Source organism: Coturnix japonica, chromosome 21 (assembly GCF_001577835.2).
Source record: "Coturnix japonica isolate 7356 chromosome 21, Coturnix japonica 2.1, whole genome shotgun sequence".
Taxonomy (NCBI): domain Eukaryota; kingdom Metazoa; phylum Chordata; class Aves; order Galliformes; family Phasianidae; genus Coturnix; species Coturnix japonica.
The window spans coordinates 5,197,057-5,213,242 of record NC_029536.1 but is presented as its reverse complement, the minus strand read 5'-3'; the positions used below and the strand labels follow the sequence as shown (position 1 = coordinate 5,213,242).

General features: G+C 49.6%; 1 protein-coding gene across 4 annotated transcripts in view; it reads left to right on the top strand.

The window, feature by feature from the left end:
- The window catches only part of EPHB2 (EPH receptor B2), a 92,836-nt gene that overhangs the window by 42,761 nt on the left and 33,889 nt on the right, over positions 1 to 16,186 (top strand). For all 4 annotated transcript variants that reach the window (XM_015882710.2, XM_015882708.2, XM_015882709.2 and 1 more), the window contains exons 4-5: positions 14,178 to 14,333; positions 14,949 to 15,284. In XM_015882710.2, the coding sequence (XP_015738196.1) occupies positions 14,178 to 14,333; positions 14,949 to 15,284 (492 nt within the window). The remainder of the gene's footprint in view (positions 1 to 14,177; positions 14,334 to 14,948; positions 15,285 to 16,186) is intronic.

Sequence of the window (16,186 nt, the reverse complement as noted above, 5' to 3'; positions counted from 1 at the left end):
GAGCCTCTCTGTGTGTCCTTTTAAATAGTGCCCTGCTAAGTTAGCCGTGACTTTGCATCCTGGTCTAAAGAGGCTGCTTTGCCTCACTGCAGGAGCTTCACCAGGCAGACCAAATCTGTGCTTTGCTCAGAGAAAATGTTAAACCTCCTGCAACCAATAACCCCTCTTTTCTGTGCTTGAATAACTCAGAGGCAGCCAAGTGAGGGCTGGCGCGAGAACAAGCAGCATCCACTGCAACCCTCTGGGATGCTGTTTCCAAAAATACAAGCCTGAGCACAGTGGCTGTGCTTGAAGCTGTCTCGTAGCCCTGGCTCTCCTATGGATCTTGCATTGTTCTGCAGGGAAGCATCCGACCCCAGATGCTACGGCCAAGGGCATGGCTTCTCTGTTTTCAGGTGCTAATGGTCTCCTCCGGGAGGAATCGGAGCAGGAGTTCCTAGCAGGCAGGGCACTGTGTGCCTTTGAAGCGTTTGGTTGTTAAATCCATCGCTGGGGCCTGAATGGTAAGTGCTCAGTATTCAGGCTCAGGGGAGCCAAGATCCTTTTTTGAGCTACTAACAGTCTGACACCGCTCTGTCTTCTCAAATTCATTTTGCAGCTCCGATTCCCTGGTGAACACTAATCACTGGGCTGAGCACGAAGGGAATCGTTTGCTACAAATGGGAAGCCCAGAAGCTGTTTCTCCTTAGACAGGCTCTCCGTGGACATCTTTGATCTGTTTTGGGGTGGCTTCTGATTCAACAGAAGGCTCCTGAAGGCCCACAGGAGAAACGGCAATGAAGGATTAGAGCAGCCTCCTAGAATGGGTTTAATGCACGTGCAGATGCTGCGCTGTGCATTTAGCTCACTGGGGGATTCACAGGGTCAGACACCTGTTGCATGCAAGGCCAAGTGCTTCAGAGCCAATCTGAAGTTGCTTATGCTCCTGTGGCTGCAGCATTGATGTCTGTGCGATGCTGGACACAATCCATGGTCCTTAGTGCAGATCTTCCTGCTGTCATGGTTGATCGTGGCTGTCCTTAGCCCATAAGCTGTGGCTCAGCAGAGTAAGGTCTGGATGTTCTGTGCAAACCAAACATATCACGGTGGTGCCTCCCATAGAGTTTCCCATGCACACTGTGCGTTCAGATCTTTCCAGAACCATCGTGGTGTTTTAGCAGTTTGCAAACATCTCTACTGTTCAGACAGCAAGAGAAACAAGGCATGGATGGAGTGCTGCTTCCTCCTGTCTTCTGGCACGCTGTTCGTATTCTCAGTGCCCGTGCTGTCTTGTGGCTGTGAGTTATGCAATTTAATGATGCGCCGTGTTAAAAAATACATCTTTTGTTTTATGCATGAGGCTTTTATATATATATTTTTGACACTGTATTCTTACGCTGTAAGAAATGGAAAGCAGTCTTTTCCCATTCATGCCTATGTTACGGGTGGCTTCGTGTGCCTCCCTGAGTTCTCTCTTTACAAACTGAAGATCCTCATCTGGTAGACTCACCATATGGAAGCTGCTCTGGATCCCTAATCACTTTTATCATCCTCCTCGTGACCTTGGCTAGGGGTGAGCACCATTGCAAACACTGCTCATAATGTGGCTCCTTAATAGCATTCCTTTTTCAGATTGGGTTCCTTTCTTAATAATTCCTTACATTTTCTCCCTTTCTTTTTCTTTTCGATGATGGATGGGCTTTGAAGTGATGTTTTCAGAGAATTATCTCTAGTGCTGCCGAGATCTCCTCCCTGCATGTTAATAGCTAATTTAGTGCCCATCATTGTGTTTGTATAATTAGGCCTCTTTTTCCCCAAGTGCATTAGTTTCCTTTTGTCACCACTGAATTTCATTTGTCATATTATCTCCTACCCGCTCTTTGAGAGTGGCTTTAGCTCTGGTAAACCTGGTTGATGTGGGGAGGTCAGGAGACGGCACGGACTCACTCTATGCTCCCTGCCCAGCTGGGTGACTCTTAATTCCAGCACCCCAATGAGCAGCATCCTCAGCATCTGTGCTCCTGCCCTGTGCTGTGTGTGTGCCAGGAGAGGTGTGACTTGTGCATTATACAGTGTCTGGTGGGTTTGAACTCTGGATGCTTCATGTTGATGGGATTTTTGTGTCTGGATGGTAATTTTTTGCAGTTCATCAGGCCTTGGCACTGCTGCCCAGGGAAGCTGTGGATGCCCCATCCCTGGAGGTGCTCAAAGTCAGGTTGGATGGGCCCTGGGTGGCGTGATCTGGTGCCTGATTTAATGGTTGACAGCCCTGCCTGCAGGAGGGGTTTTGGATGATATTTGATGATCCATGGATGATCCAGGCCAAGCCACTCTATGATTCTACGCAGCTTGTCCTATTGGGGCTGCTCAGCTCTTGGCTGGAGCTGGACACTAGAGATTTCAGTGAGGTGGAGGGATTAGAATGAATCTAATCAAAGCTACAGCTCTGTGCAAGGCAGTTAAAAGAGGATGGAACCCAGGCTCCACTGATAATTCCAGACTGTATGAACAGAGACAGCAGCCACAAGCTTGAACAGTTCCATGTAGATGTTGAACATTGCCATCCACTCTCCATCACCATCCACCCAAGACCTCACTGCACACAGCCACAGGTAGCGTGCTTTACCTTTACGTATAGCCTTTTGGTGAGCAGGAGAGGCCAAAGAGATCCCCAATAACCCCCAAAATCCTGTCCTGTGACATATAGAGTGCCAGGATTGCAAAGCCAGCTGCAAGCTGCCACCCATGCCAGCTGGTTCAACTCTACATGGCTCAAGAGAGATATGAGGAATAGACCTGTAGAGTGCTGCAGAGAAATACAGACGTGGTCCTGAGAGCCCTGAAGAATGCCCATCCATGAGAGACTGAATGAGCTCAATATGTTTAGCTTCTCAAAAAGGAGATTAAGAGGTGAGATGATTACCAGAAGGAAATACCAGACTCTAAAGAGCTTTTTAATCTAGCAGAGAAAGACATCACAAGAACCAGGAGGGTTAGACTGAAGCTAGACAAATTAAAAAATGAGGCGTGTGTTTCTGAGTGATTAACCACTGGAGCAAGCTAATGAGAAAAGAGGGACTTCTCCATGTTATGGAGTATGTCAGACAAGATGGTTCATTTTCTGGGCACTCGGCCTTTGCTGAAGACCTGGCTGGAAGTCGGGAGCTCTGCTGTGCACAGCTTGTGGTCCCCAGGAGCCACGTAAGGGGTTTGTTGGCCAAGGGGTTGAGCTTGCAAGAGCCTTGAGTCTCCTTTGGAAGTATCATCTGCTGTGATTTGCCCTGATCCAAGTCCACAGCACCCACCAAGAGTATGTAACATCACACACCCGAGCTCTCAGTGAGCCACCAGCCAGTGGCTCAATGAGGCTGATCTGCTTTCATTAACCAGATTAGCTGCTTTAATCTGCTGAAAGTGAGAGGCGGTGCTGCTCAGGAAGGCCACAGTGGGGCTCTTTCTGCTGAGAGGTGAGGGCAAGCTGTGGGGCTGCATGGAGGCAGCTGGGAGCCAGCTGGCTGCATAGAGACCCCTTCCCAGCGCCCTTGGCTGCCCTTCCTGCATGCCCTTTATAGGGACAGATTTCTCCCCTCTCCTCCCACCTGTTCTCCGGCCCTTTCCTTTGTATGGATGGAAGATTGAGCGAGGGATTATGCTGTTCCTGTGCTGTCCCCTGATCGATCTCCCCATTACAGAGGCACGTGACCATGCATATATATCCACTTCTCCTGACCGTGTTTGCATACACACACATCCACCCTTCGTTGTTTTGGGGTTGGGTTTTTCTTTTGCACTGAACAAAGCAATGTGGCAGCAAATGAGTTTGCAGCCCTGAAAAGGAGGCTGTGGGAACGAGCCTGGCCTTCTGGCCCTCACCAGCAGTGCAGTGACCCTTTGGTGGTGCTGGGAGACATCCAGCGTCTATTCCTGACCCCATAGCTCTGGGGTCTGTTGGGCAGTGTGACTGCTGCTCTCCAGCCTTGCTTTAAACAGGTCGAGTGATGGGATCCGTCCATCGCCGGGTCAATTATTTCAATCCTTCTGCCACCACATGGGATGCAGAGTTGGGATGCAGAAGCCAAAATCCCAGCCCTGAGCTCCCCCAGCCACTCCACCTCCCATTCTCACTCTGTGTTTTATTTCTTGGTGCTCCACAGCTCTTTTTGCCCAAGGAGAAAAGGATCATGCAAATTATTTGCCCCAAGGGATCTGTGGGAGCTGTTTAAGCCAGCAAATGCTGCCTTCTCCCCAGCTGTGCCATGCAATTCAGTATCCTCATGGATTTCTTCTCCCCTAAGTGCAGGAAGGGGTTGACAGATGTTAACACACAATCAGGGTCTCAGGAGAGAGGAATTAAAGCCACACTGGACCCTTGGAAGACACACATTAGTGTCAGAAATTTCTAATCAATCAGCTCAGAGCCTCCTGGGGTCAGAAGCCTCTTTGAAACTCAAACGGGGAATGGCTCCTAATGGGTTTTATTTTGATTGCTATAAATTGATTAGCTCCAAGATAAACAAGTTTTGTTTCCTTCTGAAAGCTCTAAATACACTCTCGGGGAGGAGAAGCGGTGGAGTCTGATTGCTTCCCATTAGGACATTTTCCCTTTGCTCCTGCCCCACCACCAGTTTGCACCAGGCACTATTTTACCCTGCAGAGGTGATGGATGCATCGTGCAAAGGGACTTTGGCAGAGCTGGAGGAGGATGCAGGTTAGAAGAGAAAGTGTGAGCATCCTCGCTGCTTTTCCAGGGTGAGATGTGAGACACGACTTAGCCCTGGAGAGAAAGCACATGTGCTTGTGTGTTGGAAGTATCACTGTGCTTGGAGCTTGGAGGTTGGGTGGCTGTGTGGTTTTTGAGCTGTTTCAGCCTGGCAGCTGTGATGCATTTGGGAAACACTTGGTGTGGATCAGCACTCTGCTATCATGGAGCTTTCCCTGCAGGGTAGAGGAGGCTGCCTGCAATTGCACTGAAGAGCTGGGGAAGGAAAGAGGTTCGTGCTGCATTTTAAAGGATCCGGGTGCATCTGCTGAATGGGAGCAGCCCAAGAGGAGCTGATGGGCTCCAATGTGCTCCTTACAGCCTGTCTGTGCTGCCTGCATCTGTGTCTGCTCCCTTACAGCCTCTCTCTTCACCCTATAGCCCACCTGTGCTTCCTGCTGCAGTCTGTGCATGTTCCTTATAATCCAGTTTCTGCTTGCTAGAAATTCCTCTATGCTCCCTCCAGCTTTATGTATTCCCTACTGCTCATGTAGACTTCCTACAGCTTCTATAGGCTCCTTACAGCCTCCCTTCCATACAATCCATCCATGCTCCCTACAAACTGTTGTATGCTCCCTGCAGACCCATGTGTGCTGCATGCTGCTCAATGAGTGCTTCCTACAGCTTGCATTGTGCTTCCTGCAGCCTTTTTTTCTCCCTGCAGTCTGGTTGTGCTGCCTACAGCCTGTTAGTGCTCCTTACAGCCTGCATGTGCTTCCTACAGCCCCAATGTTGCTCCCCACCGGTCCATTAGCATTCCCTGAGGCCTGTGTGTTCACCTTACAATGCTCCTGTGCTCCTTTCTGCCCTGTATGTGTGCTCCCTACAGCCCCAGGGTATTCCTTATACCCCAGGTTTTCTCTCTACAACATTCTGTGTGCTACTTACAGGCTCATTTTCGCAGCCTATCCCACTGCATGTGCTCTTTGCTGCCCTGTGTTTTCTCCTTACATCCCATGCAGATTCCCTGCACTCTGCTCTATTCTACCCCTGTGTCTGCTCCATACACCCACATTCAGACCATTCGTGCTTCTTAAAACTATGGGTATTCTCCATAGGCTTGTGTATGGTTGCTTCTGTGCACTTTACAGTCCTATGCGTGTTCCCTACACTCCCACATATTCTCCTTAGGGAGCAGCACTTTGCTCCAATCCCTCTTAATCAGATGGAAAGTCACACCAAGCAGCTCCATTTATTGACTTGTTTTGTTCGTATGCCTTCAGTCGTGTGTCTGTCCCAACCAGAGGCACAGTGGTGAGATGGGGACAGTGCTGTTCCTCTTTGCACTGTGGTGGCACAGGGGACAGTGCCACGCAGCTGCGCAGTGAAGCCCAGGAGATAACACAGTTCATATTTCTGTGCTGAACAGGGAGCTGACATTAATGAACAGCTAATTAACAACGCAGGGCTTGATGGTTGCAGTGTCAGCGTCCCTAATTAGTCTCACACTAATCTGCTTTAATTAATTGTCCCCGTCGCAGGTTTAATTTAATTTTCAGCTCTAGACCAGAGATAGCAGTTCTGTGACTGGTTTCCAGTACCACAGCATCATCTGTAATGGGACAGACTGGCAGGGCAGCAGTGGTGGCCCAGCACAGTCACAGGGGAGGAGCACATCAGTAGGTGCCTCATGCTCTTCCATATGCTGCTTTGCCTGCATCTGCCTTGTTTTATGGTATGAGCTGCTGGCCCTTCCCCATCTTGGTGCAGCCGTAGCGTGGGCCATGAGCTGTTGTACCATCTATTGCATGGATGAATCTCTAAGCAGAGATGCACATGCATGTTAGCAGAGGACAGCCCTCCTGGGATCAGCTGGCATTGCTCCTTCTTTGGCCGATAGGTTTAGAGCACAACAGTACAAGTTCCCATGTGGACCCAATAATAACCCAATTCCATGGCACCATTTCCAAGCTATGGTGTGCACCCTGCTAGAATGAAGGGAACAGATGTGTCAGGATGGGATGTTTGGGGTTTTACACTCCATTAATGAGGACTGCACCAGGAACAGGCTGAGAAGTACTGCAACCTGGCTCTGCTTTTCCATCTCTTGCTCCTCCTTCACCAAGCAGGGCAGGAGCCTTTTCAGATGCATCATCTTAGGGGCCACACTCATCTGCGATGAGGATGGTCACCCTCACCATTAAACTGAATGTGCTCCTACTCTGCAAAGTAATCCAAGCTCTCTGTGAGTGAAGCCCCACCATACAAAGAGCATATTTCATGGGAACTTGGTACCATTTCTTCCACTAAATGCACCTGCCGGTGGTGCCACCATCTTTATAAAGCCAGCATCATGCTAAGCATCTCTTCCCCTTGAAAATGATATGCTGCAATATTATCTGTTTGTCTGGTCCCCTGAAACAGTCCCTCAGTGGCTGGTTTAATAAACTACAGCACTTGCATCACAGAGTTTTCCTTGGCTGACTGCTAAAGCTCTTGGGTCCTGTTATCTAATGCTGGCTGGCACTGGGAGCTGATGGCAGATATTCTTCCTACTTTCAGGACGAATGGAAAATGTTAAGGTATTGGCAGTGGAGCAGCAATCCTCTCTGCACACACGGTGATGTTCATTATATACCTCCCTCCTTTTGTGTCACAACAGAGAGTTTCTTTCCCAGGTCCCTTCACTTTAGAAGGAAGAGTGGTGGAGAAAAGCTTTCAAGTGTGTAAGGTGCATTTTGATGGATACAGATAAAGCCGTATAAGGGGAGTATGAGCTGTTGAAAATTGCCTCTTTCTGACTGTTTTCTCCTCAAACTCTGTAGGCTTGGCCTCATGTTGCCATACAACACTCCTCCTGATGGATATAGGCAGATCATTATTTAGGGCTGTTTTTTCCCACATCACAGCATCCTGACAGAGAAAGTTATCAGCGAAATAGGAATCAGGGGGACCTCGGGTTCAACCTCCCCTTCCTGCTCATTGATGTTGATCCCTTGTACCCATCAGTACCGCACAAAGCTTCTACCCAAGTGATGCACTGAGCATGGAGACAAATGCCAGCAGAGGAAATCCTCATTAAAACCATTTGGTTTCTGCTTTACCTCCCCATTGCTGTTCCTAACCGTGACCCAAAGTACCCAGCAGTTTGATTTATTGTTTTTATATATATAATTAGTTTTCAGCTAATGAAAGTGTGCCAAAGGTCCCATTGAGTTCTGTGTCTCCAAGACATTGCCATGGCTTGTTTGGAATGTGAAGATTTTCTCCTTGCTTTCCCTTCAGAAATTCCTGTTTATTGAAGTTCACTTCAAAGGGAGAAGAAATAATTCTCCTCTGTGACAGTTTCCTATGCTGCTTTTTGGTCATAATAAGGGTTTTCTCTCCTCCTGGGTTTGCTGTGAAAGGGGATTTCTGGGAGAAAACCTGATAAATATTCTCAGTTCCACACAATTCAATTTGGAGTGAAGCAGGATAATAAAGTAGTTGCTGCTCTCAGCAGTAATAGTCAATGGAGATGAGATGGAGGCGAATTGCTTTGGTTCATTTTGGGGGTTTTTTTTATTCCCTGGGCATTCCTATAGGAAGGGAGGAAGAGGATGGGGATGTATTCAGGAGAGGAATCTCTGACTCCCCCAAGTATTGTGTTGGCTTTCAAACTTGCTCTGGCAAAGCAGAAGCATTAATTTGGTGATCTCAGAGGTCTCTTCCAAACCTAATGATTCTAAAGCTCTGTGAGTGGGCATGGTGGGGATGGGTTGATGGTTGGACTGGATGCTCTTGGAGGTCTTTCACAGCCTTAATCATTTTATGATTCTCTGACATGTTAGTGGGCGCATGTTGATGGTTGGACAGGGTGAACTTGGAGCCTTAATGATTCTGTGACATGGGTTAGTGGATGGGATAGGGTTGATGGTTGGACTTGGATCATCTTAGAAGTCAATCATAATGATTCTATGACTGGTATTGCAAAACATCCATCAAATAAATGCAGGGAGGGAGCTCTCCTAGCGAGGTTCTTTTTTTGCCTTGCTGATCTCTCAGCAATAGCCTACGTGCATGCAGCTGCCTGTTACTGCAGAAGCCACTGTGCTCCCATGCCCTGCCTGTCCTCTGCACGTGGGGAAGAGCTGGCACGTGATTGTGTGCTGCAGATGCTGTGATGACGCACAAAGACAGGAGAGCTTGGGGGCTGGGGGGGGTGAGGAGGGGGTGCTTGAGTAGCTTTAATCCTGCCATTTCCAAACATTCCAGCACTCAAGTCTGCAGGCTTTAAAAAAGAAATCACCTCTCCCCATCGTGAATCTTCTTGATTTGAATACTTCATGTGTTTTGTTTCGTCTGCAGGGCTCAGATAGCAAGCTGGCTGCTCCTAAATAATGCTTTGGACAGACAGACAGACTGTATAAACACAAATGGATGCAGCAAAAGACACTGAAGTTCCAGCTATACCCTCTCTCATGACTCACTGTCGCCCTTACTTTTCCAGCACTCTTCCCTCTCCAGCCCTGTCTCAAAGCTGATACAGCCCATGTAAGGGAGGCTGTGAGTAAATCCTCCCCTCCTTTGCAGCGTGGCTTTCAGCTGAGCCACAGCTTTACTGCAGATGGGATGAGACACAGTGAGTTTACTTTCTTTGCAGACTGAAAACCAGAGGAAGGGCAAGCTTAGCAACCAGCTTCATTGCTGTTTGGAAGCATTGGTTGTGCAGGTCTACCTGGGGCATGTATCACCATCAAGCATCTGGTGAGCTCTGTCCCCATGGTGCCCCTTGCAGCCCCCTTCTGTCTGTGAGCAAGGTGAGCCCCGTGACACCAGATGCATCTACTACAGCTCAGGTCACTGGGGAAGCCTTGAAGTCATTCAGGGGCCAAAAATGTGCTTGTTTGGCTATGTATGAATCAGAGGTGGCAGGGACAGCTGGACATTGCAAGGGAGATGGAGGTTCTTTGGTCTGTGAGGTGACAGCTCCCGGGGACTCTGCATTGGAGAACATCACTGCCGTCTGAATTAAGCAGTCTGTCCCTTTAAGAAAAGTGAAAAGCCAAGTTTGCTCCCTGAGTTGTGCCTACAAATGACTGTTTGACCTCTGTGCTCTTGTTAGAAGTGGCTCTTTTTTGCCTTCAGGCCATCAGCTTGTCTGCAGTAATCCCATTCGCTGTGCATGCATCCCTGCAGCCAGGAAGCGGTGGTCCATTGAGCAGGGGGGCAGGAGGAGCATTCAGGGGCTTGGAATAGGGAAGTGTGGGTGGCAGTGGGTTGCTGCATTGACAGGAGAGCCTGTCAGCTCCTGGGGAGAAGCAAAGTGCTCCAGGTGGATCTCAAAGCATCAGAGTGCTGCATCATTTCAGCTCAGGCTGACAGCGCGCCCACGTTGCAGGTTTGGCGCTTCATAAATACATAAGCAGCATATAAAGTGTTTTGGAAAGCAGAGGTGGATGCTGTGCTGCTGCCCTGGGCACTGTGACCTCCCTTCCTTGCTTGCTGCGAGCTGGAAAGTTAACTGTGGACTTACACCCTTAGTGATTTCAACTGCCATAAGTAACCCTTGTTAATCAGCCCTTATGCCAGCTCCACTCAGCACCGACTGCTGACAGAGAACAATGTTGTCATCTGGAAAGCGGTGCTGGCGTTTAACCAGCTGGCTGGGCTGGAAGCTTGTCTAAACTGGGTGCTAAGCTGCGTTAAAACGCAATGATGAAACATACCCGCTCTGAGCTTTCCTGGCCACCTCCACCTGGAATAGCTTCTTGTGCCCCTCTGGGCTCTGCAGGGTGGGAGGGCACTGCCAGGGTCCAGGCAGAGCAATGTGGTGCCATCAGAACTCTTGTATGGTTTTGAATGAGGGATGGGATACCCCTCGGAGCCCCTGGTTTTGGGACTCCTGACCTTAAAGCTGCTTCTCTTTGCACAGCCCTCCATGGGCTCATTGCTGAAGGGAGCATTGAATTGAAGGTCCACTTGAAGGGCTCTCGTCCTGGACAAGCTCCCTTTTTACTTTCATGTTTCCTTTAGGATTAAAGCCCTTCTCCTTGGGCTCTAAACACGGAATGTTTGTCAAGTTTACGAGCGCTTTTAGAGAGGCTTTTAGAGAGAGCATCCTCTACCTTCTTTTATAGGGCTGAGATAAGATTATCTTTGTTTTTAACACCAATTAAAGCAAGAAGGGTTTATGGGATTAGGGGTTTTCCATCAGTACAACTTTGATGTCACCACTTGCTTGCTCAGTTTGCTTCTTCCTTGTGTTAAAAGGCTGGGAGCCATTCCCGTAATGGTTAACATTAGAGGCAGAGCTCTCCAGGGCAGAAGCTTTGGGAAACATTTAAACAAGGCCAAACAAAGTAATAGAATGTGAAAGTCCTAAATTCTTCTGGAGACCACTTGGAGGAAACAGGCTGACTGGTTGAACAGTCATAGCACTGCAGTGTTTACAGCTGGTGAGATAGGGACATGCTTTCTGCTTTCTGGAAAGCATCTTTTTTCAATGCTAAGATAAAATAAATGGCTTTAATACAAGGAGTCCAAAGCAGAAGCTAAACAACCCTATGCTTTTGCAGGCAGTGGCTGGAACGTCTATCAGTCCGTACTCTGCTCTGTATGAAAACAAGAGGGTGAATAAGGAGAGCATGACATTTGGTACATCTGCTAGCACGTAACGGCTCAGAAACAACGTTGTGGTTTGGCACCTTGTCGAGCTTTGGCTGGCATTGCTCCATGCAGATCACCCTGTGACTCCCAAGGCAATGCTGTTTTCCAGCACCTCAAGCTCTGGGTTCTTAGATGCATGACAAGCTGCTGAGATAAGATTTAGGGGTTAGAACTGCTCACTTGTGGGCAGGATGCTGAATTATCCACTATGCTGGGGCTGGGAGCTCTCCTAGGCCAGCAGTGTCCAACCTGATGGACTTCCAAGAGGCATTTGGGTATGAATCATAGAATGGTTTGAGTTGAAAGCAACCCTTAAAGGCCATCTGGTCCAACTCCCCTGCAATGAACAGGGATGCCCACAGCTCCATCAGTGCTCAGAGCAATAATCTGCTTGAACTTTTGGTTAGCCCTGAAGCAGTCAGGCAGTTGAATCTGATACCTTTGGAGGTCTGTTCCACCTGAACTGTTTTAAGTACCATTCAGGAGAGCACTGCTGCCCTCAGTCATACAAATACGTCCTTGAATGCTCTCAAGCATCTGCAGGAGCAAAGAGATCCAAAGTGCTTCTGACCCGTGAACTCTCAGCTTAATGTCAGCTTCGTGCAGGAAAGCTTGTGCACTGTGATTGTCTTTGGGACTGGCAGCTGCCCTTGGTGAACATACAGCTCCTAAAGGGTTTGGGGCTCAAGCTTGCCCTTTGGATAGAATCATAGAATGGCTTAGACTGGAGGACACCTTAAAGATCCCCCAGTTCCAACCCCTGCTGTGGGTTGGTGCCCCCCACCAGCACCCAGCCATGGCCTTGGGCACCTCCAGGGATGGGGCACCCACAGCTCTAAGCAACAGAGCCAGGATCTCACTGCCCTTTGAGTAGAGAAGACTCTTCCTTGATGTCTGCTCTAGCTGTCTGCGGTCCTTGCCACCATAATCTGAAGCTACTGGGAATACCCCATTCTCCTGTGCTCAGGCAGGGATGGAGAGCTTTCCATTTCTCTTTAAGAGCCCCCCTGACAGGTCAGGGATGCTGAACCATGAGCAGCAGGTAAGAAATTCCAAGCATTTCTCACTGACAGCCTAAATTCCCATCACAACTGATGGATGTGCCTCCCAGAGTAGGGGGGCTTGCAGGTGTGCGTGCCCACAGGTGTGGTGGTCTAGCCAGATGCTTGAACTCCTCACAGTGCTTGCAGGGAGATGACCTTGTGAACTCTGCTGCAGGGATTTACTGGCAAGCTCCTGGCATGAAGGCTGTGAGATGCAGGGGTTTGGCACTGGGACAGAGCTGCAGGGGTTTGGATGGGGGTGCTCCCTCCCTGAGGTTATGCTGGGGAGGCTGCTGGTGCTCTTGTAGGAGAGCATGGGGATGTAAGTGCCCAGGCTCTGCAGGAAGACCAGCAACAGGCTGAATTCCTTGGTCATCCAGCTCTCTTGCTCTTTTGAGCCTGTTTTAGGGTAACCTGGCTAAAAAGCTGGGGGCTTTTTATCCCTTTCAGGGCCTTCCAGTGGTGCTTCCCAAACAGGACATCACTCTACCCTGCCTGGGCCTCTCCATACCTCTGTGACACCCCAGCCCTAATGTCCCATTGCATCCCCATGCTGACTTAGTGGTGCCTCTGCACCCACCCCCAGAGCTGGTGCGTCCCACTTGCAGGCTCTGCATGCTCAGTACCATCCCAACACATCTCATGTGACCCCAGGGCTGTCGTGGAGTGGTTGTGAAGAGGGCTTAGAAACTAGAGGTGCTGAGTTGACCACGTTCCTCTTAAACCAAGCACCCAGTGGTGAGCTGCAAGCATGCAGGGTGCAATGGGGAAGTCCTTGCTGGAGTCACTTCTAAGGGAGTTGTGTCTGAAGGTGCCCTGGGCTGGGACAGGGTGGCTCAAGGATGATGCTGGGGTTCAGTATCTCAGGGTATATAAGTTCCAAAGCCTTGTTACCTACTGCTGGGAGGCAGGAGGAGCAGTATTATGTGCTTGGAGGGATGATGTGGTCCATTCCGATCCCTTTCTAAAAGCTGTTAGCAATGGGAAGATGCTTTATTCCAGGCCTGTGCTGTCAACTCCTCTTCCTGTCTTATGGAAAATGAATGGGTTTATCAGGAGCATTTGCATTGTGCATTCTGACTTTATTGACAACTCTTTAATTCACATCACAGAGGTCGGCTGAGCTCTGCGTTCCTCTTCAGTTAATCTCATTTAACCCCGTTTTCCCTCCTGCATTTCCATTCTCTGCTCTCCAAACGCTGTCACTGTCGTTGGCAGTGACAGCACCTGGCAATGGGATTAATTGCTTATCTCAAGTATGAGGTAACACTGTGGGCTGCTAATTACATTTATCAGAAGGGAAATTGGAGGAATTGCCCAGGGGAAGGCTGTCCCGTGAAGGATGAGTGTTGAGAGCTGGTCCTGCAGGTCCAAGATCCTGTCTTTTTCAGAGCTATAAGCCAACTCTGCTGCCAAGTGCAGGAGTTATTTTTGTGTATTTTCAAAGAAAAAAGGCACAGTTCATAAAGGGAATAAGGGGTAAAATTCCAGACTGGTTGGACTAAAGATTATTCTTTACGGGACAAAGTCATAAATACCCTAAACCCATTGCGAGCAGCAGACACTTGGAAGTGCTGGTGGAGGGGACTCTCATGCCCTGTTCTTTAGGGCTGACATCTGTTTTTCCCTATTGGCTCACACTGGTTGACCCAAAGGCACCATGCAGGAGAAAGGAGATGGCAAAGACCCCGCAGTTCAGGCCTATGGAGCTGTCCTCCACCCCAAAGCTTGGGCCTACAGAGCTGGCCCTACAACAAGATGGAAGGCAGCTGGAAGTTAACTCACCATTGCTCTTGATTCTCTTCCAGGCTGCCCATCAGGGACCTTCAAGGCCAGCCAAGGAGATGAAGGATGTGTCCATTGTCCAATTAACAGCCGGACGACTTCAGAAGGGGCAACGAACTGCGTGTGTCGAAATGGATATTACCGAGCAGATGCTGACCCTGTCGACATGCCATGCACCAGTATGTGGGCTCCAGGCAACTGGGGAGGGGTGACACAGAGCTGGGGAAGGAGGCATGAATCAGCCAAAGCACTTAGGGTGACTCAGTGGAAGCCTTTGCTGCTCTAGATTGTGGGATGAGCCCACCACATTGGGCTGCCCAGGGCCCCATCCAACCTGGCCTTGGGCACCTCCAGGGATTGGGCATCCACAGCAGTCTGGACTCCATAATTAGCAACTTATTCTTCCTAATATCTAATCTAAATCTCCCCTCGTTTAGTTTAAAACCACTCCCCCATGACTTATCACTATCAGACCATATAAAAAGATTGTCTCCCTCTTGTTAATGTGCCCCTTTAAAGATTAGAATGACACAATGAGGTCTCCCCATAGTCTTCTCCAGCCTGAGCAAGCCAAACTCCCTTGACCTTCTTCATAGGACCCCTCCTAGGCAGTCCTCTGAGCATCTTTGTTGTTGAGCCCCACTCCTTTCACGTAGACCCACTTCTCAGGCTTGCTGAGGTTCAACAAGAGAAGCAGCTGGGTTCAGCTCAGGGCGAGTCTTTGCTGGGGATGGGTTCCCATAGCTCAGAGCAGAGCCCCTGTTCTTATACCTTTCTCTCTATTCCCTTCATAGCCATCCCATCTGCCCCCCAGTCCGTGATCTCCAGTGTGAACGAAACCTCCCTGATGCTGGAGTGGACCCCACCACGAGACTCGGGGGGCCGGGAGGATCTGGTGTACAACATCATCTGCAAGAGCTGTGGGTCAGGCCGTGGGGCATGCACACGCTGTGGGGACAACGTGCAGTTTGCCCCACGCCAGCTGGGCCTGACGGAGCCTCGCATCTACATCAGCGACCTGCTGGCCCATACGCAGTACACCTTCGAGATCCAGGCTGTGAATGGGGTCACCGACCAGAGTCCCTTCTCCCCACAGTTTGCATCAGTGAATATCACCACCAACCAGGCTGGTAAGAGGCCCTGTCTACTGTCAGACCCCAGTGGGACGGGGAGGTGGGGGTTTAGGGACTGAACACGTGTACTGGATGGAGTTGTGAGCAGGGCCTGAAGGAGAGGCAGAGTGGGATGAGATGTGGTGTGGTATCTCTTGCTCTCTACTAAGCAGATGCAGTGGCCTGACATTTCCTGGACAAAACATAGAATCATATAATGGTTGAGTTGGAAGAGAACCTAAAGGCCCCCCAGCTCCAGTCATTACCATGGGCTGGTTCCACCCCTGCAACAGACTGCCTGGCCTTGAGCACCTCCAGGGATGAGGCACCCCCAGCTCTTTGGACAGGTTCTGAGTACTGAGAATTTCCTCCTAACATCTAACCTAAATCTCCCCTCTTTTAATTTAAAACCATTTCCCCTTGTCCTGTCACTAAGGGCACTAAGTTGCTTTCCCTCCTGTGTATAAGCTCAACCAGAGGGAATCCCAAGCTTTGAATAAGAAAGATACTTCTGTGTGCCCCAAGACAGGGCTGCCATGCCAGCCCCTGCAGCAGTCCAGCTCGTGTCACCATCCTCTGGTGTCTCAGCATTTCCCTCTGGCATTGGACCCATAATCATTTCTTTGGTGCCAGCAGGCACACGCACCGTAGGTGCCTTTAATCCTCATTGCTGGCAGCGTTGCAGGCGCAGCAGCAGCTCACACTGCTGCTGGCAGCCCCTGTTGGTGTTCCTGGTTCCTGAGGAGAGAAGGTAATATCGGCTCAAGTGTTTTGACACAAGCTGTCATCTCTGCTCCAACTGCAGAGAAAGTGTAGCCTCTGGCCCAAGCACCAGAACAGGCTTTGAAAACAGAGGAAAGCTGCAGAGATGGGAGGCTGGGAGCCAGCTGTACAGGATTGCTGCCTGGAAAACAGCTCCA